The sequence below is a fragment of the Bombyx mori genome, chromosome 13 (assembly GCF_030269925.1).
Source record: "Bombyx mori chromosome 13, ASM3026992v2".
Lineage (NCBI taxonomy): Eukaryota > Metazoa > Arthropoda > Insecta > Lepidoptera > Bombycidae > Bombyx > Bombyx mori.
Window position 1 is genome coordinate 8,377,050 of NC_085119.1, and position 26,119 is coordinate 8,403,168.

General features: G+C 34.6%; 4 protein-coding genes across 5 annotated transcripts; 3 read left to right on the plus strand and 1 right to left on the minus strand.

Moving 5' to 3' along the window:
* The first annotated feature begins 2,989 nt into the window (after positions 1–2,989).
* LOC101742302 (uncharacterized) lies at positions 2,990–8,887 on the plus strand. 2 transcript variants are annotated; one of them, XR_009974677.1, is made up of 3 exons: positions 2,990–3,826; positions 4,861–5,092; positions 8,448–8,887. XR_009974677.1 is itself a non-coding variant. In XM_004927811.5 (3 exons), the coding sequence occupies exons 1-3, from the start codon at positions 3,653–3,655 to the stop codon at positions 8,645–8,647; spliced, it is 606 nt and encodes a 201-aa protein (XP_004927868.1). In that variant the 5' UTR covers positions 3,546–3,652; the 3' UTR covers positions 8,648–8,887. The 2 variants fall into 2 exon arrangements, 1 of the variants encoding a protein (XP_004927868.1); XM_004927811.5 differs by having other exon boundaries at positions 3,546–3,826.
* Positions 3,505–26,119, plus strand: LOC101742597 (RWD domain-containing protein 2A). Its single transcript, XM_062671787.1, has 2 exons — positions 3,505–3,674; positions 23,715–26,119. Exon 2 carries the CDS (start codon positions 25,194–25,196, stop codon positions 26,043–26,045), a length of 852 nt encoding a protein of 283 aa, XP_062527771.1. The 5' UTR covers positions 3,505–3,674; positions 23,715–25,193; the 3' UTR covers positions 26,046–26,119.
* Positions 8,832–16,680, minus strand: LOC101742453 (anaphase-promoting complex subunit 4). Its single transcript, XM_012691780.4, has 6 exons — positions 15,801–16,680; positions 15,168–15,271; positions 14,886–15,077; positions 12,334–12,865; positions 11,038–11,237; positions 8,832–10,083 (listed from the first exon to the last, which is right to left on the minus strand). The coding sequence occupies exons 1-6, from the start codon at positions 15,904–15,906 to the stop codon at positions 8,869–8,871; spliced, it is 2,349 nt and encodes a 782-aa protein (XP_012547234.2). The 5' UTR covers positions 15,907–16,680; the 3' UTR covers positions 8,832–8,868.
* Positions 22,155–22,889, plus strand: LOC119629381 (uncharacterized). Its single transcript, XM_038015062.1, has one exon. The coding sequence runs from the start codon at positions 22,155–22,157 to the stop codon at positions 22,887–22,889; it is 735 nt and encodes a 244-aa protein (XP_037870990.1).

A 26,119-nucleotide genomic window follows, 5' to 3' on the forward strand; every position in this document is an offset into this window, starting at 1 on the left:
TATCCCGTAAAAGATGCGCTCGCTCTTTTGGCTAGATACATAAATCACTTAATTTTCTAAAAATTATGTAATAAAAATATATTCCGGCTCAAATAAAATTGAATCAAAATCAATTCAAAGAAAACAGTCATGAGAAGAGTTAATTTTATTACAAGAATGGTGCTATTTTACTAAGAAATTATTTTCTTGCCATCATTCATTATGATGCAGGAAAAACTATCGAAACTTGTGTTTGGTACTTCACACCTGGATACAGATTTTTGCTATATAAAACAAATTCGGCCTTACAAAGCAATTCCGGCCTTGCGTGGAGTACTGCTCTCACCTCTGGGCCGGGGCTCTCAAATACTATCAGATAATTTCCATTGGACTTCATACAGAAGAGAGACGTTCGGATTGTCCATATTCCCGTTCGCATGTATCGCTTGGAGCTCTCTGTCTACAGAGAGACTTCGATTGTCTCTGGGTTTTGTATCGTATGTCCCATAGGGTGTGCTCTGATGTATTGTTTCAGATGATCCCATAATATTAATTTTATAATCACATCACCCGTTATCGGAGAAGAGTTCTGCCATGTACCATCCGGCTTTTGAATGAACTTCCCTCTACGGTGTTTCCCGAACGCCATATATAATATATAAAATATATATACATATATATATATATAAATCTCCTTTACAGATGATCTATCTTTAAAGGAGACTTAAGAAAAGTACGCAACGGTAGGCAGCGGCTTGGCTGTGCCCCGGCATTGCTGATGTCCAGGAGCAACGGTAGCCACTTACCATCAGGCAGGCCATATGCTTGTCTACCTGCAAGGGCAATAAAAATAAATCTGTTGCATTATTTAATTCCATTTCACATTTTATTAAACTGACATGTTTTTGCCTTTTTTAGATTTGGTTTTATGGGTAATTTTTTCTTTGTCGGTTCAGTAAAAAAATCTAATGAAATAAGAATGTACTAATTCTATTTTATACAATGACATTATTCATTTTGAAATTTGACACTAAACAATAAAGTTCCCACAAAGTTCCTCAATAAACACTGAAGTATGAAACTAGGTTTCCTACTTCAGTGTATGAAACTCAATAATGGAAATGAAAGTGTCACTCGTGTATTATGATGTAATACTGTCATTATATATTAAGTGTATAATCTATGCTATCATTCATTGACAGTTCGGTTGAGACTTTTTGGCGGGAACGCGAGGAGTGATTGATTTGTTTTATTTTGTCTATTTAGTGTTTCTTCGTGGACATAACTTCTCGGGATCCTCCAAAAACTCCACTGAAAAAATCTTAGTAAATGACCACCATTTTACTGAGATTATATTTCATCCCAGTTGATTAATGTCTCAAATTAATCATCTTCATTTCATTTCACTCCATAATATCATTTTTCATAAAAATATTAATATAAATTAAAATAAGACGTGACTTAAAGGTCTCAGTTACCAGGTCATAAAATCCCTTTAAAAAAAACAGTTCGGTTGTCATCGTATTCCGATTAGACGTGCGCTAATCATGTCCGGAACTGGATTGAACATGACATCGTTCTTTTGAGTGTCGGAACTAGTTCCAGTAAACATGTTCGCGGAACTGTTTAGTTTCACGAACATGTTAAGTTTAGTAGCTGTTTGTAGTTTGTAGCTGTTTAGTTCCGCGGACATATTAAGTCTAGTAGCTGTTTGAAGCTGTTTAGTTCCGCGGACATGTTAAGTCTAGTAGCTGTTTGTAGTGTAGCGAATCACGTATTAAGTTATTATTAATTACACAATATTTTTCAAAAAAGGTATTAAAAATACAATTTTTTAAAAGCACTATATAAAAATAGATTGCCGCTTATGGCAATTATTATTGTAATTATTATTTTGTAAGGTTTTTAGTTTTAGGTTCATTGTTACAGCTGGTTGCATAATTTATTAATGTACTGTAATTACTTTGTCATAATTTCAACTACTCTACTACTTTCATTATTTTTCAATGTAGGTATTGTACGATGCACCGGAAACTATAACCTATCAGTTGTTAATTAAAATACCACGTTATTCTGATATACAACGTAAATTAAGCTCGTTGTAGCCTTACAACCTTTTTCCCATAACCGAGATACCGAATAGCGAAAGTGGTGAATGTTTTAAAATTCTCGAATTTTGAATTATGATTTTCTAAGAAATGGTCCACAAACACTTAAGGTTAAGTGCTCGTAGGAATGATGCATGGTCAAGGTCAAAATCCATAGCAAAACATTTTAATTTATTCAACTATCGACTGTAACACGTAGGTCGTAGAGCATAACTTCAATATTAATAAAAATGTAATATGAAAGAGCTCCACACGCAGTTTCATGCACTCGCTCCATCTCACTCTCTCGTATTCGTGCCATATGTCGCCTTATCTCTTTACGTGGACTCGTGTCGGTTCGAGACTCGTTCGGGTGGACTCGCCGCGCCACGCCTCCGCGCCGCGCGGTACCTATGCTCTAATCATGTCCGCATGTCCGTCATGTTCAACGCGTTCGTAGTTCCTGCATAACAGTACACTTGGAATGGAAATGGAACTGTCTGAACATGTTAATTTTGACAACTCGGATTGAATGATATAGTTCCATATGAGGACATAGTTCCAGGAACTATTTAGGTCCGGAACTACGCATGTCTAATTCCGATTATTTCCGATAAAGATCGAGTTTTCCCGAAGGAAAATAATTTCTCATTACATCTAAACAACAAATATATTAAGTGTATAATCTATGATCTAAACGGTACATTGTGACTCGCTTTATAATGTGTAAAATGTATTAACTGTTTTTATTATCTATAAACTCGCTTTAATGATGGATAGATGCCTCATGCCAACAAATTTCACGTAGTAACAACTTTACAAATCTGTGACAAATTTCAAGATTTATTAATAGAGTACAAACAGGTAGACGAGTTAGAAATCTTGTGTTATTGATTGGGTTTGGAAAATCTAATTATTCAACAATGGCTATTCTACATAGGGCCCTTTTTACTTGGTTTATATTTTTGATTTTTCTTATTTTGCTATGTCTGAGATTAGAGTCTAGAACACATTGGAATTGGTTCATCGTTTTTATTCCAATGTGGGTGTACGATAGTATTTTATTGATCTACGTACTTTTTCATATGGTATCACACTGCAGAAATGGCATTGAAAGATTTAGAGGAACCATCAATAAAAATGTGTGGTACATAGCTGCAATTGGACTAAAAATGGCTGCACAAATAATAATTTGTATAAAATTGGAATATAATAGAGTTTATTTACCTATTTATGTGGTAATGACTCCTATATGGATGCTACTGCCAGTTCTCTGTATTGAAGTGTTCATGCATTTGATCAAACACTCCAGTGGAAGTAGTAGGTATTAAAATGATTCGAAGCATACTTAATAGGAAGCAATAAATACTGTGCATTGAGGGGAAGGACATGTGACTTCATGACTGTGTAAAGATAATTATAAACTTGGCACGCATTCAGTAATACCGATGTTTGCTCTTCTCAAATGTTTTGTGGCAGCATCAGAAGTTTTGGTGATATAATAATCTTACTCAAGTGTTGAAAAACTCTATTACGTATGTTGGAAGAAGACTCATTCGTCTAGAAAATAAATAAAACTAGAAACAATGAAGATGACAATAGCTGAAGGTAATAATGCTGCATTGAACTGTGCTAGTAATGACTTAAATCATATTTTCTTATTCTGGCTCTTTAACAAAACTACAATCATAAGTTCAGGAATTGATTACAATGATAAAAAGTATAAATATGAAGTTTTATCAGGGAAACTTAATATTAATGTAAGTATTAGAAAATAAGAAAAATTAGTGAATTAGTAAAAGATTAAATTCTCAAAATAGAACTGTCTGCAATGCTAATTAATTATAATAATAAGTGTTTATTGTATATAAGGTCTGTGTGTAATGATTTACTTTAGAACTAGTTACCCTCAAACTTTTTGTTGTAGTCGTTTCTTAGGATAGGAAGCTCTTTGCTTATGGCCAGTCTGCATTGAAACCAATGAATGTGTTGTCAAGACTAGGTTTTAAGATTATTTATATTTTATTTATTTTATGGCAATAATTGATAGGTTGTAGTCTTATTGCATAATATTTCAAACCTCTATGGGCCCAGTGGCTGGGCTTAACACATAGTAGGGATTGTAGACGTTTTTAGCAGTGGGTCAAAATGTGGTTACTGAGTATGCTACTCTGGGACGGCCTCTCTTCCTTTTACCGGACACTTTCCAGGTCAGTGCTCTCTTGGATAGATCTAATATGGCTTTTCTAATATGTGACCATTCCAATGCCACTTCCGCGTAAGGATCTCCATCTCCATTGGTGCCTGGTTGGTGATCCTCCACAGCTATTTGTTAGTTATCGTCTCATGCCAAAAAAATTTCAAATTTTGAATATGCTACTGGATAAGAGATGTTTTCGTATTAACATGTCTAAGTTGGTTTGTGCCACCACCCTTTGGCCAGCTCTAAAATTCTCCATTACTACCACCAGTGCAGTGGTGTGTGACACTGGAAATGAAGGATTAATTTAAGTGCCACTTCCCAGCTTAAAACACGAAAATTTACACTGGTTTGCATGTATTCATTAGATATATTTCAAGATATGACTACAAGAACAATTAGAAACATAGTTAAATGAACTTTATTTATTATCATTCTCTTCAATATCAATGGCTTTACTGATGATAACTTATGACATCAATTTATTTTATAATTTATTTTTTTATATTTTTTTACTGAACTTAATTGAGTCTTGGTAACTTGCTAACACTTTTATAAATTACAATTTAAAAAATATATGTCTCAACATTTCAGAAAGTTACTCAAGCAGATTCTGGAACCTATATGTGCATATCAAAGAGTCTTGATGGTTTACAATATGCAGTCAGTGAAGTGGAAATACTAGTCTCTAGTGCATTTACCCCTATTGATGCTGTAAAACTAGCAGCTATTATAATTTCAATAGTAGTTATTATGGGATCTGCCATACTTTACTATCAACTGAAGAAAGATTGGAAGAAATATGAGGGTAGAGCAGTAGTTGCAGGTAAAATGTTAATCTATACTAATATTATAAAGCTGACGAGTTTATTTGTTTGAACGCGCTAATCTCAGCAACTACTGATCCGATTTGAAACAGTTTTTAGCCCATTTATTGAGGAAGGCTATAGGCTATATAACATCACACTAAGATCAATACAAATGGAGCACCAATAAAGAATGTTGCAAAATTGGGGTTTTTTCCGTTTTGCGAGATTCCACTGCGTGCGCTGTGGAGACGGTTAAAGTTTCGCTAAAGTAATGTATGAGAGAATTGTTCCCCTTTAAAAAATCTAAAAAAAAGTCCGTTGATAGCCTATGTCTATATATTAAGGTTGGCTCACTAAAATGTTTTTTATGTTAAACAAATTTGTTCTAAAATAAAGCATTACTTGTGAAGGTGTTTTTTATAAAGATGATATTCAAATATACTTAGTCTGGCCATAAATACTGTTACAATTAAAAATAAACAAAATATTACATTTGAATTTAGAATGTCATTTTTATATGATTGCTCATTGAGTTTTCTCATTTTGGCGCCAATACATTGTACAATATTTTGAGATATTAAAATGGAGTGGGGTGATAAAGAGAACCGAATCGCTGTGATTGCATTACACAAAGTAGGTATGGAGCCAAATACAATTTTTAAAACTCTCCATACACTTGGTATTAGTAAAATGTTTGTGTACCAGGCTATTAATAAGTGCAATGAGACCTCCTCTGTTTGTGACAGAAAAAGATCTGGCCGTCCACATAGTGTTTGTACGAAAAAGGTGGTCAAAGCAGTAAGGGAAAGAATTCGAAGAAATCCTGTCCGAAAGCAAAATATTTTATCTCGGGAGATAAAGATAGCACCTAGAACTATGTCGAGTATTTTAAAAGATGACTTAAGACTTGCAGCCTTTAAGAGACGTACTGCTCATTTCTTAACTGATAATTTAAAACAGAATTGGGTGGTAAAATCGAAACAACTACTGAAGCGGTACGCAAAGGGAGGTCATAGAAAAATTTTGTTTACGGATGAAAAAATGTTTACAATTGAGCAACATTTTAACAAACAAAATGACCGTATTTATGCTCAAAGCTCTAAGGAAGCTTCCCAATTAGTCGACAGAGTGCAACGTGGGCACTATCCGACTTCAGTGATGGTTTGGTGGGGTATTAGCTATGAAGGAGTGACTGAGCCATACTTTTACGTCCCTAAAACAATCCGTACAATTGACAGTGAAAATTTTTCCCTTGGAAAAAGCGTGCTTCTATTGATAACTGGCCTCAACGTTTAAAGGACTGTATAGCAGCCAATGGAGACCACTTCGAATAAGCTTTTTATACTTTAAATTGTTTTATATTTATGTATTAAACTAACACACTGTAAAAGTAATAAATGTTATTTGCAATAGAATATTTTTTTTTAAATTGTAACAGTATTTATGGTCAGGCTAAGTACAATACGACCGACGTAACTTGGCGAGTCTGAATATAGCCACAGGTGAACTTTCGCGCATGTACACTCGTAAAAAAAGTGTAATTAGCATAATTTTTTTTAAATGAAATTCGAATTAAAATTTCCATATACAGGGACCAAGTACAAATAAAATGAATATCAAAACACTATGAGACAGAAAGCTATAAAAATAACGTAATAAATTAAAGAGAGATAATAAAAGAATAATAAATTAAGACAGAAAGCTGTAAAAATAACGTAATTAAATTAATTCGAAAGTAAGCCTGAACACTGCCTTCAGTTGCGATTTGCTGTACTGTTCGTTGCGATACACCAGTTGCGTTATCAACTCTAAATAAAACTGTCAACATCTATTACGCTTTCTTCTTTTTGTTTTTAAAAAAAATAATCAAAAATGATGTTTGTCGACCGACGATTTAAAACACTATTATGCTTTGGTGGCATCTTTGTTAACGAATTGTATAAATGCCAAAGGACAGTTAGTACTAAAACAAATTTAAACACAAACAATCTTAAAACTAAACTGAGCACTAAACAAAAACAGTATAATAATAACAAATCAATGAAAACTTTTGTAGCCGCCCGTACTCAAGACAGAGATAGCGACACGAACACGACACTAATACTAGCGTGTGAGTGAGACACATTACCGCGTACCGAGCATTACCGAATTTATACGATGTCAAGAAAAGGGATGTCCAATATGCGGGTTTGAGGATGTTGTTTAATCGATTTTTTTTTTCAAATTGATTAAAATTTAAATAAAAAAATATATTTATATTCCATTTTATAGAAGGTTTAAAATATTAACAAACAGTTCCTATTGTAGTAGTTGTTTATAAATAACTGATATTCAACTAAATCGTGTCTTTCAACCAAGAAAATAAAGTGTTATTAGTTTTTTTTTATTATTAAAGATGAAGTCTCGTCTACTAACGACAACATTCAATAAGTTTGTAAATCTATTTCGTTCAGTATCTCATAAAAACAAATATCAATAAATTCTAAATCGATAAAAATCGATTGCGATATTTGATTGAATAAAGGGACGATTGTGTTTACACAGAGTAAATCCTAGCCTAGACCTCCGCCCCGCGCACGTCGGTCATGCCACCATTTGGTTCCTAAAAACGTTTGTGCGCAGCCTTCTGCGCGAAGTTCGGACTCGCCAAGATACATCGGTCGTATTGTATACGTTATTCATTACAACATTGAAACACCCAAATCACTTCAAGATAGGCTTTGCAATTACCTATAGATTTTTCTGGATTTCTCTAAGATCCCATCATCAGATCTTGATGTAAACAGGACCATTCGGGAAGTCTACCCTTTCGATAAAAATAAAAAAGAATTATCAAAATCGGTTCTAGCATTCTTGAGAAATCGGTGAACATAGATAAAAAATTATGGTCGAGTTGATAACTTTCTTCTTTTGGAGTTGGCTAAAAGGCGTGATTTTGGTAAAGGTACCAAAATCACGGTTTTTAACCTAATTACTATTTAAGGAAATAGCTCCTTAACATTTTATTATTCAAAAACATTTTCACTTTCTACGTAAATGAAGAGGTGGGTAAAATTATGCGTTCTGCCAAAGTAACTATTCAACGCGGACGAAGTTGCGGGCAAAAGCTACTTGTTATATACAAGCAAAACTAGACTAATTCATCACTAAAATTATGAAAGTAATTGAATCAATTTAAAATAAATTATGTATTCTTTGCTTTTCTGAATTAAGTATTAATGTAAAGTGTAGCAAAAAATTGTATTTCCCTTTATGAGGTTTTACTGTATTTTTAATGTTACTATACTAACTTGGAAAGCCCTTATCATTTTTTATATTTTACCACATAAGTATGATGACTGACCAAATTATGGATTTAAATTTTGTTTGTAGTTGATGAACCAGATGAGGAAATAGATGGTGATGAAATATATAATCAAACTACCACTAGCATCCATGAACCTGTTGCGGGACCAAGCAGAAATCAATCATCTGAACTTCTCTATGGAATAGATAACCAAGGATTAGATACAGATTTCAATTCAGTATTTGAAAATATTCAAATTAAATCACCACATCGTAGTTTGATTTAGTTAAAAACAGTACATAAGTCAAGATGTGTCATAGACTTAGATTTTAATACTGTAATAATTTATTTTTCCAAATACATAGTTCCAAAATAATATGCTTTTAAACAAATGTGTATAATCTATTGCCAATTACATATTATTAATTTTCAATAAGTACTAGTGTAGATAAAGAAATGATACTAGATAATAAGGATGAGTAGAATATTTAATTTCTTAAATAAATATTAAAAAATATTGTCTTCATTGGTAGTATTACTTTTATCAGGTGTGTTTTGAAATTTTCCAATAGATTGTGGTGTTGTATCGAGAGTATCGTCTTCATCATCATCACCATCAACTTCCATTTCAAATACTCTAACTTTTCGAGAACTTTTTGAAAGGATAACAGCAACTTTACGACCTCCAGAAACTGCTAATCTTGAACCGTCCATTTTCTCAAGCACTTTATAAACATTCTGTTCTAATAAAGGCGCAATATCCTTCTTTACACTTCTGTCAGTAAAAATACAAGATTTTGTGTTAATATTGAGTTCAGTAGAATTTTCTAGGAGATGTTTTACTGGTACCTGAATAAATATTGTATTTTCCTCATTTTCAGGATGTGTTGTAATAACTGACAAATATTCTGGGGAATAGAATTGTAAATCTAATAAATTTGTAGGTTCGTTTTGTTGATCATCAGTGCCATTTTGAACTAAATAAGAAGAAAAGTAGCATTTCATAACTGCAATATTACAAGATCTCTCCTTTATATTGACAGCCAAAAAATAAATTCCTTCTTTTCCATTTGATATATCCAAAAAGGCCGACATCAATCGTTTATTTGTGTCATCAAAGACTTGTGAAACTCTCAAACTATTGTGCAGGTTTTTATTCAGTTGATCTTCGTGGCATCTAATATTACATAATACAGAAAAATATTTTCCTGTATCTTTATGAACGACATCAAAAACTTTAGTGACTGTCTCTATAAGATGTGCTTGCTGTTGAACTAATGAATATTTTTTGAAGTCTTTCATGGAGAAAAATGTATCATTGTCTTTAAGGAAGCAAGCATTGTCTTGAAGAAATTTATGCCATGTGTTGTCTTCATCTTCTGGCAAAATTGTCAGTTCTTGATTTTGCAAATATTGCCCTAATCTTTCTAAATTAAATTTGATCAATTTATCAGGTGGTTTGTCTGAACTGTCTACTTTTACATTGTCAAAATTGTAGAGAAACTCCGCTATGTGGCTCAATTCCTGTTGATTTATTTTCACAATTTCACTTGGTGTTTGTTCATCCAGTTGTCTAACGATTACTACAAAAAGCCACCTGAAGAAAGCTTTATAGTTCCGCATCGATACATCAATAACCTGTTGTAATTCCAGACATTTGTTTAAAAATGCACAACATGCTTTTATCGCTTCTGTAACACTGCTTTCTTCTAAACCTAGAATCTGCAAAATGGTTTATATTATTTTAAAATATTTGCATCTAATCTATCGTGATTATATTATACAATGTGATATGATATTCAATAGATAAAGCGGATAAGTGTTAGAACCAGCGCCCTGCTTTGTCATTGCTTCAGAAATAACACCGGGTTGTGGCTAAGTCCACGGTGGACTGCCATCACTGCGGCTTCATACACTCACTTTTTTACTCCTACCTATGCTGAAAGCCTTGAGAGGCTATTTCAGCTTGACATGTAGGTGAGCTCACGGGGCTCAAATCGGGACTGATGCTAACACTGGCCCTAGCAAAGAGCAGTGCTTCGCAGAATCAACAACCTGATCGGAAATGCGACTCACTGAGAAAATCTGGCGAGAAACTCAGTGGGCTGTGTCTATGAGGTCACTCACACATTCGCGCAATGACCCACACAAAAAAAGCCGTCCTCTTCTTTGCCGAATTGCCGAATGTGTTGACAGAAGCAAGCAGCGCGCCATGAGTGCTAGCGGACCAAATCGTCATCGTTCAGCCAGCAGGGGTACTCGAATAGGAAGGAAGTCCGAATTTTAGCACCCTAAGCGTTCCATATATTTCCATTGTGTCTCAACCAACGAGCGCTATTAGACGGTTTAATTCTGCCACGGGCCTCTAATTTTAAGCGGAAGTCTAGCGGTTTCTTCGTGACTCAAAAAAGAATCAAACCCCTAAGAATTCTGTACAGGTGTGTAGTACATATGCGATAGTATTGTTGTTGTATTTATACTAAATCTTGGATTGAATATAGTATTTCAAATGGGTTAGATACCTTACCTAGTATTTATCGATTACTGCCATAGATGCCAATGTGGACGCTGCGACCCATATTGAGTAAAGAAGTCCAAGTCTATTTTTTTATTACCAATAAGTAGCAATTTATTTACAGAATATCATTTGGTTTTAATTTTTTTTTTAATGATTACCTTGTATCTGTCTTCTATCCTTGTGAGTCCTCTGAGTTCGGCTAAATAATAAACTAAACTTTGGCCAACAATATTGAGTTGTTTCAGTACCAGCTTCTGTATGGTCGAGTAACTTAATTCAACAGAATTTCCAAATTTTTTCAAGTCATTAGTTGTCAATTTTTCCAAAAGGTAAACTTGTAAATCCACTGATGGAGTACCTATCACAACAAAAGGTCGCGTTTTATTATTTTGAAATGCTTAAAACATAAGTAAGTAACCTATTCTGTTGTGTGATCAATTATTAAGTGATAGGTTATTTTTTATTAGTCTAGATCAGGGCTCAGGACCCAGACAACAGTCTATGTACAGTAATACCAAGAGGCCTGCGAGCTTACGTTAACCCTTTGAGTGCTGAGCTTATTTTCACATATTATGCAAAAAATTGTAAAAGATTTTAGAAAAAAATTGCCACAACAAAACTTTTACTTAAAAAAATATACAAAATTCAATGCTAAATTTACAGCAAAATAAATTATTATTTACAAATGTATTAACTTATTGAAAACGTTAAATATGCGCGCGCTAAGACACTTCCGTACATATCGGTACCTAATACCTTTAAACAAACTGCGCTGACCGATGGTGACAGAGAAGAGGGCATCAGAATGATGACGAGTCAATCTATCGACAGTTCGCGCTCAAAAGGTTAAACAAACAAAAAACGATACGTAGTTTAATGTATTTAGCGTCAGAGCGTGAATGCGCCCTAACATTGCTGCTGTTCATGAATGACAGTAACTTCTTACCATCTGCCATTTGTCTTCAATGATAATCAATATAGAATACTACATATCGTATGGACACAATTTAACGGCCGTCTGATGTAGTGGTAAGTGACATGGTCACTACACAAAGGGGTCGCGGGTACGAATCCCGCCAAGGGAAAATATTTGTATGATAAATATAAAATGTCTTTTCTAGGGTTATGGATGTATATTATATAATATATATTATATTTTTTTTATTGCCCTTGTAGGCAGACGAGCATACGGCCCACCTGATGGTGAGTGGTTACCGTCGCCCATGGACTTTAGCAATGCCAGGGGCAGAGCCAAGCCGCTGCCTACCAATAATAAAATATGTATAATAATGTGTATAATAAAAATCTTACATTTATTTCCGTTATCTGATACCTGTAACACCAGCTCTTTACGAACTTAACACGGGACCAGTTAACGTGGCGTGATCGTTAGTAAATATTTAGTCATTTATTATTAAAAAAATATATTTAGAAAAGCAAGAAGTAGTACAGACCTAACATGAGTAGTTCTAATAGATCAGCTGAAACCCCTCCCTCGTGCACAGATGAAGCGTAATATGCCATTTTAGTATCCATTTCAAGCAATATATGTTCCCATGCTTCAGTAATTGAAATCATCGTTTGATCAAGTTGAGTCATCAGCTGAACAATTTGTCCATGTTTATGTGCTACCGTGTTTATTTCATCGGCGTATGCAGATAATACGCCAGTGTTAACAATAGCCAAAAAAACATTATTTGTCAATCTATCCACATAAAGAACTTGCATGACACTGAAGTCATCTGACATATTAACGTCTAACACTTTGTACTCTCCAAAATCATCTTTGGCCACTTCTGCCAGTTGAATAGTTCCATACGGATACCTGCCATACATGTTCAGGTAAATGTTGCCTGTTCCGTATCCGACAATTAACATGTTCAGTTGTGTGGGATTCTGTATGTACTTGCAATCTTTGTTGTCTTCATGACTGTTTTTGTATCCACTCGACATTGGAACTTTTTGTAAAAATATTGAGGCATCATCCTGAAATAATGATTAATGACATACTTAAATAAATTAATTTGAAACACGACTTGAAAACCTACTTTCGCGGAAACTTAAAAGTACCTATTGCTGTAAAACGCTAAAATAATTCGAATAAGTGTAAGTCGAACAACCGACAGAATACTTCCGTAGTTAGGATGAACGTTTGTGGTTTTAACGAATTAAACAATTTTCATAAAAAGTTAACTCCATAAATCTTGTTTCACACTTTTCAACCCCAAGCTACGTGGCGTATGCCAACCTTTTTTTAATAATTACTTTAAATCCAACCATTTTTAGTTAGTTTAAAACTTCCAAATGTCATCCAATAGTTTTCGAGTTTTTATTTTATTTTTATTGCTTAGATAGATGGACGAGCTCACAGCCCACCTGGTGTTATAAGTGGTTACTGGAGCCCATAGACATCTATAACGTAAATGCGCCACCCACCTTGAGATACAAGTTCTAAGGTCTCAAGTATAGTTACAAAGGCTGCCCCACTCTTCAAACCGAAACGCATTACTGCTTCACGGCAGGAATAGGCAGGGTGGTGGTACCTTCCCGCGCGGACTCACAAGAGGTCCTACCACCAGTATAATGGAATATATTCATAACGTTTTGTGTTACTTGATTAGGGAGTCGTAAAAAAATAAATAAAGAGACAGTCCCAGGGAGTTCACAACAAAATTAACTATACCTATACTTAAATTCGCAATTCGCGGATTTAAAAAATGAGACCTAATTTCTACTTTCGCGGGTAAAGATTTCTTCATTTAAAAATGCGTCGTCAAATGGACTTATAAAAAAGTTAAATAAACCTTATTACAACTTTGCCTAAAGTATGCTTTTATGTTGTCACCTAGGAACGTTTTCCCTATATTCCCTATAATATTACATTCTTTAGGCCACGACGACTTGATTAGCTTTCTAGAGGGTGGATATACAGTCTGTTTACTGGTGGTAGGACCTCTTGTTAGTCCGCACGGGTAGGTAGCAGCACCCCGCCTATTTCTGCAGTGAAGCAGTAATGCGTTTCGGTTTGAAGGGTGGGGCAGCTGTTGTAACTATACTCTGACCTTAGAACTTATATCTCAAGGTGGGTAGCGCATTTACGTTGTAGATTTCTATGGGTTCCAGTAACCACTTAACACCAGGTGGGCTGTGAGCTCGTTCACCCATCTAAGCAATAAAAATAAAAATAAAATGATAATGATCATCTGTGTGAAATCATCAGCTGTGTGGGGGCAGTGTGCGATCGTTTGTTAGGTAAATTACTATTCCATATTCACGGTATCTATTTTCGAAGCTAACAAAACTTATACTGTACATGGTTCAAATCAGTTCATATCTATTTTCTTTAAAATTATTGGCTAGATACTTAAGATAGAAACTTTTTTGGAATTTTAATAACGTTTTTATTGTAATTATAATTTCTAATATAATTGACTAGTCATTTTATGAGTTTCGCAGTAATTACTATGGCAAATTTTTATGTATTTTTATATATCATTGCAAAAAAACCAATTTTATGAAATATATTCAGGCAGACAGGGTGTTAGAATTTACCTAAGCCCATAGATATCATAATATCACTGCCCACTTTGAGACATGACTTGAAGATTCAGTTGCATAATCGCTGACCCACTAATCCCCTTCCCCCAAGGTAGGCCCTCTGAGAGTTTGTCTGCTTATCTAGAGCAATATGAATAAAAACTCCTAATAGAAGAGCTGAAAGAATGTATAGACTTGATCAAATGAGCTGGTGGTGATAAATCTAATGATGACACAATTTTATGCAGGTTTCTAAAATAAATACACTTTATTTTGCCACCTGGAACATCAGTGGTGTATTGATAGATCAGAATTAACACAAAATATTGCTGACTGTAAAAAAATTGGACATTGCTCTAATCTTTGAAACCCCAAACGTTAAACATATTTAGGTTCCTTAGATTACTAGTCCTTATTTATACATATATCTACTAAATTTATAAGCTATTATTAACTTTGAATCACTCACATATAAATTATATTCAGTGGCACTTTGCAAGATGTCAGTTCGTATCGCCCATACAATACAAGAAATGCCGCTATACTTAGCAGTATCAAGTTCATCTGTGACTTCTAGTTCCAATTCATACTTATCAATTATACCCTTGTCTTCCACACTAACTGTATAAATAATTCCTAAATTGTATCCAATAGCTAGAGCCTGAAACCATTTACCACAAAATTCTAGATTTATAATTAAATACAGTTCAGTAGGTACTGTTACTTGGTATTTTAGTGCTTTATTTAATACCTTTCCATCAGGTCTCCAAGCCATCGCTTGTACACAGCCATTTTCTTTTGGAGGTGGTAAGCTCCATACTTTTTGCCAATGCAATCTATGTATTTGGACTTCACCTTAAATAAAAATAAATAAAAGTTAAAAGCTTAAACTTACAGCCTGTCTTACACTAACTAATCACCACTGCTTACGTCTTTTAGGAAAGTTTACAGTTAGTTGTTTGACTTACATTCTTAATCTATCTAAATCAGCAAAAAAACCAGACCCTAATGCAAACTCAAGTTTAAGTCTTGTCATCGTAAACTAACACAACTAATGATGATGGAGATCCTAGAAACTTCTAAGATGGCAGTCCCGTAAACTCTGAACAGACCATTATCCTGCCCTAGAGCTGACTGCAAATTGAATCAACAGCAAACAAAAGCACATCTGTTAGACTGGACTGAATTTATTGTATTCTGAAGACTCTACCAAGGGCTAAGTAGATTTAGTAATTAAAAAACTTGCTTTATGTACAAGAAAAATTACATTAACGCGATAAAATAGAAGATATAATGCATTCAGTCTGAATCATACAATCGATGTGTACATAGTTTTGTAAGAATATTTTTTTAAAATTAGATGATGAATTGAGATCTGTCATACCTTTATTATTACTTAATGCTAGCAAATCCAGACGGTTACTCCAGACCATAAGATCAACTTGATAGGGCACATGCCTCTCTCCAACTTGCCTCATACCACAATGCATTTTACTTGTAGTTAAATCACATGTACTACTCTGAGCAACAATGTTGACAATTGAGGGTTCGGCATCGGCAGTATTATGATTGATATCATATGTTATATTAGAGTTTAAAGACTGGTCATAATTAACTGATTGATGTTACTAGTAATCGTCGTGGCAAATTTTTTGAAGAGATTTCTGAGTATACAACATATTTGGGAACATTCCGAGAATGTTAATTATTTGTATACATGTCTCTAATATATTAAGTGTATAATCTATGTATACATGTGTTAACATTAGGTTGTTTTCACTTTCCAGTGTAAGAAAATTTGGTTGACATTATTTGAATTATTTTTTGCCGGACTTAGCGTATGTCATATTTTTTAAGGGATTTTATGACCTGGTAACTGAGACCTTTAATTCATGTCTTATTTTAATTTATATTCATATTTTTATGAAAAATGATATTATGGAGTGAAATGAAATGAAGACGACTAATTTGAGACATTAATCAACTGGGATGAAATTAAATGAAATGAAATGGGATGAAATATAATCTCAGTAAAATGGTGGTCATTTACTAAGATTTTTTCAGTGGACTTTTTGGAGGATCCCGAGAAGTTACGTCCAGCGGCTTTGTTTCATTTTTCCACATTTGTGCACTTTCACAGATATTAAACAGTTAATAAACCACCATTATCACACATTTAAACCCGAAGAAACACTAAATAGACAAAATAAAACAAATTACACAAGTTCACTCCTCGCGTTCCCGCCAATTTTTTAAGGGATTTTATGACCTGGTAACTAAAGAGGTCGAAAGGTTTGGAGAAGTGGACTCTGCGACCGGGTGGTATATTGAGGTGTATGCGTAGGAGTAGCAGTTAGAGGTGCCGACGGCACGAGTGGACATGAAGGGACATCAGTAGCATCCGGTTGCGCTGGTTGAAGCACAGAAACCCGTGGTGCTGGTGCCGGAACGACATCTACTAAAGAATGTTCGACGAAAGCTGGCTTAATTCTGTCGACACTGACCGTCACCTGTTTCCCTTTTACTTCAATCGACCACGTTTTCCGTCCTCGGCTCTAGATATAACTCTATGAGGACCAGAGTAAGGTTGCATTGAACGTCTAACCGAATCCTCCCTGAGCATGACATGAGAGGCGGTGGAAAGATTTTTAAATATGAAAGGTGATGGTTTAGTGTGTGAGGAACACGGAGTGGGACGCAATTTAGACATACGCTGTCTTAACTTTACGACAAAATCCGTCGGGTCCTCGAAGCCAGAGGGACCGGGAGGTACTAACAGTTCCCCTGGAAGCGTTAACGTTTCTCCGTAAAGCAATTCCACTACTGATGCTTGTAGATCTTCTTTAAAAGCAGAACGCATTCCTAATAAGACCACAGGTAATGCATTCAACCACGAATCATCATAACACATCAGAGAGGCCTTTAATTGTCTATGCATGCGCTCCACGAGCCCATTAGCACAAGGGTGGTAACTAGTAGTGCGTATACGTTTAGTACCACATAAATTAGTAAGGCGTCTGAAAAGGTCCGACTCGAACTGTCGTCCCTGGTCGGTTGTGATGACAGCAGGAACTCCGAATCGAGCAATCCAGCCGGCTACAAAGGTGCTCGCTACTTCTTCTGCTGTTATTCCGTGCATAGGCCAAACTTCGGGCCATCGAGTGTAGCGATCCACAGCAGTCAGGCAGTATTGGAAGCCAGAACAAGATGGAAGAGGGCCAATGATGTCAATATGGACATGCTTCAGCCGAGACGTAGGACTGGAGAAGTGTCCAAGTGGAGATTTTATATGCCGCGTCACCTTACTTCGCTGGCAAGCAACGCAGGTTTGTCACCAATAACGGCAATCTTTGGCAATGCCAGGCCACACGAAACGGTCTGAGATCAATCGAATGGTTGATCTAGTACCAGGTTGGCTAAGATTATGTAGCTGAGCAAAAATCTTCTTTCGCATAGGTTCCGATACAAATGGGCGTGGTCGCCCTGTTGACATGTCGCAGACCAAAACAGTGTTTGTGCCAGGAACTAAGACGTTCTCTAGTTTTAGAGAAGAATTCGCATCGTTACGATACTTTTTCAATTCGTCGTCAAGTTTTTGGCAAGCGGAGAGAGCAGAATGGTCAGTTTCAAAACTAACAGCTTCGATGCGGGACATGGTGTCCGCCACCGTATTGTCCACCCCTTTTATATGGACAATATCCGTGGTAAACTGCGAAATAAAAAACAGTTGATTTAACTGTACCGGAGGAAGCCTTTCGCGACGTTGCGAGAACGCGTAATCTAATGATTTATGGTCCGTATAAATCGTTACGTGCTGTGCGGCTAGGAAGTGTCGATAATGTTGCACACTTTCATATACTGCAAGAAGTTCTTGGTAGTATGCTGGCCACTGGCACTGTCGGGGATTCAGCTTTTTACTAAAGAAACCCAGAGGTTGCCAAGCATCACCGACTTTCTGCTGAAGGCAGGCACCAACGTGAGAACTGGAAGTGTCGGTGAAAAGCCCTAGTTCAGCGTTAGGCAACGGGTGTGCCAACAGAGCTGCAGATGACAAGCTATCTTTCAGAAATTTTCAAGTCCAGATTGAAATCGCACTACTTTGCTTCTATGATATAACTGTATAAGTTTCTACTTCTTTTGTATTTTATCTTGTATATTTTTAGTATTTATTTGTATTTAATCGTATGTAAGTTTATCAAATTCAAATTCAAAATTCAAAATCATTTATTTCAACTTAGATGTCAGTATGACACACTTGTTGAATGTCAAAATACAAATAACAATGTTAACTCTACCACCGGTTCCAAAAAAAAGCCACAGTCCTGAGAAGAACCGGCGAAACAAACTCAGCGGGCTTTTTTTTTTGTTTTTTTGGAACAGTGATCACCACTTCTCAGTGTGACATACCTACAATAGATTTGACTGGTGGTGACTCCGATAGTACACATTGTTGAGATATAGCACTAGCTGCGTATCGCCGCACTAGTCATGTTGACTCGTTACCATGGATACATTCTCTACTTAATAAGATTGTGTCGTGTGAATAAAATATAATTTGTGATATTAAAAAGAGTCTGCTTATTCTTCCACATAAAATCTTAACATGGTAGCAGATCGCGTGCAGTAAGTAAATAAAAATATATTGGGTTGCGATCCACGAAAAATAATATCGGCAAAAATTATAAAAAAAAAAGAAAGATGACAACTGCGGGGTCTCTTCTGCCGATTTTGACTGAAAATTCAAATTTTAGTCATTGGAAATTTAGATTGAAATTACTGCTGGAAGAAAAGCAATTAAGCAATGTATTCTTAAAAGAGAAACCGACGGATAAAGATGACTCACGAGCAAAATCAATTTTGGTACAATGTCTGAGCGACAAATATATTAACATCGTAAAAAATGCGAATACGACCAAAGAAATGTTAACGTCATTGGAGGCCATATTTGAACGAAAAACAGTCTGTAACAAATTTTATTTAAAACGCAAGCTCATAACAATGCGCTATGACAATGAAAGCAACTTACAGCAATATTTCCTAAAATTTGAAGGAATTCTTAGCGAATTAGCGGCAATCAACGTAAACGTCGATGTAGAAGACCAAATTTGCTATCTGCTGTCTTCTCTACCAAAGTTAAACGATCAAGTAATTACATCAATTGAGACTATGGCTTCCGAGAAACAGCTGAACCTAGAATTTGTTAAAGCAAGACTACTCGATATGGAGACAAAGTTAAAAATGGACAGAAATAGTGAAAGCTATGAGAATAATGCCTTCATCACGTGCCACTCCTGCGGAAAACGTGGACACAAATCATTCGAATGCCGAAGATCAGGACGAGGACAAGGGCCGAGTAGAGGACAGTCATTGACACGAGGATGGAGCTATCCAAGATCGCGTGGACGCTCATTTAGAGGAAATTCAAGTTCACGACATACAACGTATCAACATACTTCAGCAGCAGGCAGAGACGACAAAGAAATAGGTTTCATTGCTAGCAATATTATTGCTAATGTGGGTGAATGTGGTAACATAGAACTAATTATAGACTCAGGATGTACGGAGCATTTAATAAATGAAAAATATGAAAATTATATGACGGATATTACGTACTTAGATAAACATGTCAAAATATTCGTAGCTAACGGCCAATGTATTACAACTAGTAAAAGAGGTAAACTTAAAGTAAAATATCAAAATACTACGATTAATATTGATGCTCTAATTGTGAAAGATGTTTCATACAATTTGTTATCAGTGAAAAAGATTGTCGAGGCAGGTTTTAACATAAACTTTAATAAATACAATGTTAAAATATTTAATAAAAATACATTTTTATGCGGCACCGTGCAAGGAAAATTGTATAAGCTACAAGCCGAATTATGTAAGTCCGAAGTTTGTAATGTTACTGATGCGGCAGATCTATGGCACAAACGTTTAGGTCATTTAAATAGGAAAAGCCTTAATATACTAAAATTACCTGTATCTGATAGAATTTGCAGTCCCTGTATGGAGGGCAAAGCCACCCGAAGCCCATTCACGTCTATCCCAAAGCCTAGAACGAAAATGACAGCCGAGATGCTTCACACAGACATAGCAGGACCGATCAGACATCAAGGACCTAATGGTGAAAAATATTTTATGACAATTATTGACGATTTCTCTCATTTTTGCGTAGTGTATCCCCTGAAGAGCAAATCTGAAGCAACAGAACGACTGATGAACTATGTATTAAGAATTGAAAACGAAACGGGGAATAAAGTTAAAAGAATTAGATGCGATAATGGTGGAGAGTACACTGCTAATAGTTTGAAACTTTTTTGCATAAATAGAGGTATTAGTTTAGAATACACATTACCGTACACGCCACAACTTAATGGCATATCAGAACGGATGAACCGCACATTATGCGACAAAACGAGGACTCTATTAGCGGAAACCAATTTGCCAAAACATCTGTGGTGCGAAGCGATACAATGTGCAGTTTACCAATTAAACAGATCGCCATCATGGGCCATAAACTTCAAGACACCCAGCGGAATATTTTTTGGTAAAAACGACCTATCGAGATTGAGAGTATTTGGTTCCAAAGCTTGGGCTACTATAGTACCCAAACCGGACAAGTTTGCCAAGAGAGCAAAAGAAACAAGAATGGTAGGTTATGGAACTGTTGGTTACAGATTATGGGATCCAGAAGAAGATAAAATAGTTATTTCCAGAGATGTAAGATTTGATGAAAGCGATATTAAATTCAAAAATAACGAAGAAGTGAAACAAGTTAGATATATTCAAGACAAAGAAGAAGAAATCAATAAAGAAAATCAAGATATTGTAGAACAGGAAGATGAATTTAAAGATGCAGAAATGAACACTGATCAGATTGAAGAAGCAATAATCAGACCCAAAAGAACGATAAATCCTCCTGCTTATCTTAAAGATTACGAGACGAATATAGAAAACATAAATGAAACTAATATTGTTATATGTCTGAGTGCAAATGCACCAGAAACTTTCGAAGAAGCTATAAAAGAACCAGAATGGAAAAACGCAATCAATAAAGAGCTAGATGCACTCCAAAGAGTACAAACGTGGGAAGAACAAGAAATAACCGATGGAAGAAAGCTCATAGATACAAAATGGATATTTAAACAAAAAGAAGATGGAACAAAAAAGGCAAGACTGGTAGCTAGAGGCTTCCAACAAAAGAAAAAAGATATTTTTGACAGCGTTTATGCACCCGTTGCTAGACATTCAACCATAAGAATGATCTTATCAAAAGCTGTACAAGATGATTTAAAGATTATTCAACTAGACATTCCCACTGCATTCCTAAATGGAAAATTGAAGTCTGATGTATTTATCAAAATACCCCAAGGATTAGAAATAAAAAATAATAATAATACAGCATTAAAACTAAAGAGAGCATTGTATGGATTGATTGAATCACCAAAATGTTGGAATGAAACAATTGACGAATTTGCGAAAGCTAAGGGATTCCAAAGATCAGAATATGATTACTGTTTGTATTACAAAGAAGATTGCTGGATGCTCATTTACGTGGACGATATCCTAATCATTGGAAACGGGGAAGATATTATTAAAGCACTTAAGGAGGAGTTTAACGCAAAATATATGGGCGAAATGAAAAAACTTTCTCGGAATGGAAGTTAAAAGAAATAAAGATACATTAGAACTGAAACAAACTAAAATGATTGAAAAGATATTGACTAAATTCAAAATGGATGAATGTAACGGAATTAAAACTCCCATGGAAAGAAATTACAATATAGAAATAAATGACAATACAGAAGTTTTGGACGTACCGTATCGAGAACTAATAGGAAGTCTAATTTATCTTACTGTAACAACAAGACCGGATTTAACATTTGCAGTGTCATATCTGAGCAGATTTTTAGATAAACCGAACGAAGAATTATGGAAAGCTGGAAAAAGAGTAGTACGTTATTTGAAAGAAACAAAAGAAAAAGGATTATTATTTAAAAAGACAAATGACAATAATTTATACGGATTTTCTGATGCCGATTGGGCTGGAGATAGAAGCGACAGAAAAAGTGTTAGCGGTGGTATTATCCTACAAGGGCAAAACCCCATTGCTTGGTTTTCAAAGAAGCAACAATGCGTAACTTTATCGTCTGCTGAAAGCGAGTATGTAGCCGCCGCATCATTAGCACAGGAATTTGTTAATTTAAAAGGCATATGTAAGCACCTAGGTTGTGATGTAAATGCCGTGCTATTTGTTGACAACAAAAGTGCGATATCAATGGCCAAGAATTACGAGAACTCTAAGCGTACAAAACACATTGACATACGGTTTCATTATATAAAAGACTTGGTTGTCAATAAGGTGATCAGCATTGAACATATTTGTACCAATGAAAATTTAGCGGATGTTATGACTAAAAGTTTGAGCACAGACAAGTTTTATAAATGCATTAAGAAGTTTTTGTGCTAATTCTTAATTAGTTAGTTTACTGTTTGTTTAGTTAAGTTAGATATAGTTGTGTATTAAATAATAACTGTAAGCCATGTTATCATTTAGGAGGAGTGTTGAGATATAGCACTAGCTGCGTATCGCCGCACTAGTCATGTTGACTCGTTACCATGGATACATTCTCTACTTAATAAGATTGTGTCGTGTGAATAAAATATAATTTGTGATATTAAAAAGAGTCTGCTTATTCTTCCACATAAAATCTTAACACACATTCCTCTCGATTAGTTCTTAGTAAGAAAAAGTATAAGAGATATTCTAAGTTAAATAAGTTTATAAATAAAACGGAGCAACTTTTAAAAACTAGAAAATCTATTAATTATATAAAAACTATATGCAAAGACCGAAATGCACTGCGTACAAAACTAGATACTTCACTTGAAGAATTACAACATGTTCATCACAATCATGAGTTAGAAATAGAAAAGTTAACTTCACAAATAAATTCGTTGAAAACTGATTTGGACAATGTAACTAAAAATTATGAATATGCTCAAAAATACATATGTGAACATATATCGGTGATGGATAACCTGCTAGATTTGTGTATCTTATATGGTATTTATTTTTCACATGTGTATTTAAGTATATATTTTTATGTAAGTTTATTAAGATATAGCACCGTCCAGTTAACTTATTCCTCTCCCTGCAAGGTTGCCTGGAAGAGATCGCTTTCAGCGATAAGGCCGCCGATTTATATACCGACTTTTGTTTTATTACTTTACTGTGTACATATTAAGGTGTTATATAAATAAAGAGTTATTATTATTATTATTATCTTTACAGGCATTAAAGCATTCCTCGAGCTCAGGTGTCCAAATGATCGGTGTGAGACCTTTACCTCCAGCGGCCACGATCGCGTTGACTAGCGGTGCTTGTAACTTCGCCGCATTGCGCAGAAATCGGCGATAATAATTAACCATCCCAATGAAACGACGGAGTCCTTGTACGGTCTGTGGTAGAAGAAAATCTTTTAGAGCTTGAATGCGCTCTGATGGTGGTTGTGTTCCGTCGGCGGATATTCTGTTTCCGAGAAAAGTAACCTCAGGAGCACCAAACACGCATTTTGCGTAAATGTTAAATTTAAATAAATGTTTAAATTTTATTGTTGTAGCGGCATAAACAATTCTAAGTAATTATATTATATTAGTTATTTAACACATTATAAATTATTTTTACGTTTTAAATATTTGGCGGTAAAAAGGTCCCGTGGCACAGACTATATTCTTTTTCCCACCTCTCGTGCGTTCCGGCTTACGCATCATAAAAAGGTGCGTTCTTAAACGCCACATACTCTTATTTTAGCTTCTGGCACTTTTTGGTCGTATTGGGAATTTGGATAAAGAAAATAAAATAAAATGTAAAAAATGACAACCCTGAAGATCCTGCTTCTTGAGCATGTAGGGGATTTCCCCATACTTCTCGTGCTATATTCGTATCACATTCAATTAACAACTTTAAAACTTTGCTTAGAAAGTTGATAATCTTGAAACGAGTATTCATAACTACGAGTTTACGGTTTATATTTCAATTTAATCCTTCGATAAATAATAGAGTATAACTATTATTGATCGAAGATTTAATCAGTCATAGAGACATAATTATAGATAGATTAGGTAGGATTATGATATTAGACATTTCTTGGGCGATACTTATTATTATTGGTGGTGGTGATGAAGCGAAAATATGAAAGAGCGTATGTGAAAATATGAAACTCCTGTATTTTTATTTTTCTTGGTTTATTACAACGGTTAATAAAGTTGGCATTAATTAAGCATTTTTTACTATAGACGTTGGCAGGATTTGGCAGGTTTTCAACTAAAGTAAGGCAGGATCTATTGTTTAGAGATGGTCACACTGCATTTAAGCCTGAAGAAACACTAAATAGACAAAATATATGTAGCAATCTAATTTGGCGTATCTATGAATTCTACATACATATCTAATAATGTATACAGTTTATTGTCTTTATTTATATTATCTAATGATGTACATATTTTATTTAATCTTATTTATATATGTATCTTCATATATTCTCTAACTTTCCTAATCTCCCCTGCGAATTCGTTCAAGTTTTTGTTTTTATTATGTAGTTTCCCAAGCTTTTATTTTCTTTGTGGCAAATGCGCAAGCCGCGCGAGCCAAAATCAAACGGAAGAAGAATTATGTGTAGACAAAAAAAAAAGTTTTCATTACTATTTAAAACATATTTCTATCAGTAAATATTAATGTACCTAGTTCCTCTGAATTGTTTATCTTCGTAAAATGGATATTGAAGGAACAAATAATTCAAGTAAAGAACGATTTGTTGAGTGCTTAACGCAGCAATTGAGTGAATTAGAATTATTAGAATCAATGTATCCCAATAAAGGGGATTTACTTTTATGTAATAAAAACATAAAAGACATTAAGTCTTTTATTGAGAATAATTCTGAATATGTTCCTGATAATTTAGATTTTACGTTAAATCTTTTTAACAATCAATTTAAAATTGAAATTTCAATCAATCTTCCAAGTTTTTACCCAGAAGAAGAACCAGATGTATACATTAGATGTAATCAACTAAATCGAATGCAAGAAACTCTAATCAATAGTCAACTGCAAGAATTTATGAAAACTATTAACAGAGGCGAGTTGTGTTTATACACAATCATAACATGGATACAAGAACATATTGAGGATATAAAACTATCAGAAGTACTTCCTGCAGAAGAAACTAATACTTCAAAATTATTTGATGAAAAGTTTTCAAGACTTTGGGTGTATTCTCATCATATATATAACAAGAAAAAGAGAGAAAAGATTGTGAAGAAAGCAAAAGAGTTAAATTTGACTGGCTTCTGTTTGCCCGGTAAACCTGGAATAGTCTGCATTGAAGGTGAAACAAAAGACTGTGAAGATTGGTGGAGGGAGATCAAATGTTTAAATTGGCAGAAATTAGTTATTCAGAAATCAGAGGTTTTAGAATGTTTAGAAAATGATAGAAAGTTTACTAATTTTGAGGAATTACAATTTCAATCTAACAATAACACAAAATTTTCTAACATGAGTGAGTTTTCCAAATTCATGAACTTGAATGGTTTTCAGTCAATATTTAATGAATTATTTGGATTATGACTATATAGTTATTTTTTTTTCTATTACTAAATATTTCTTGATAGACTAATAAATTATATGTTTCAATATTGAAA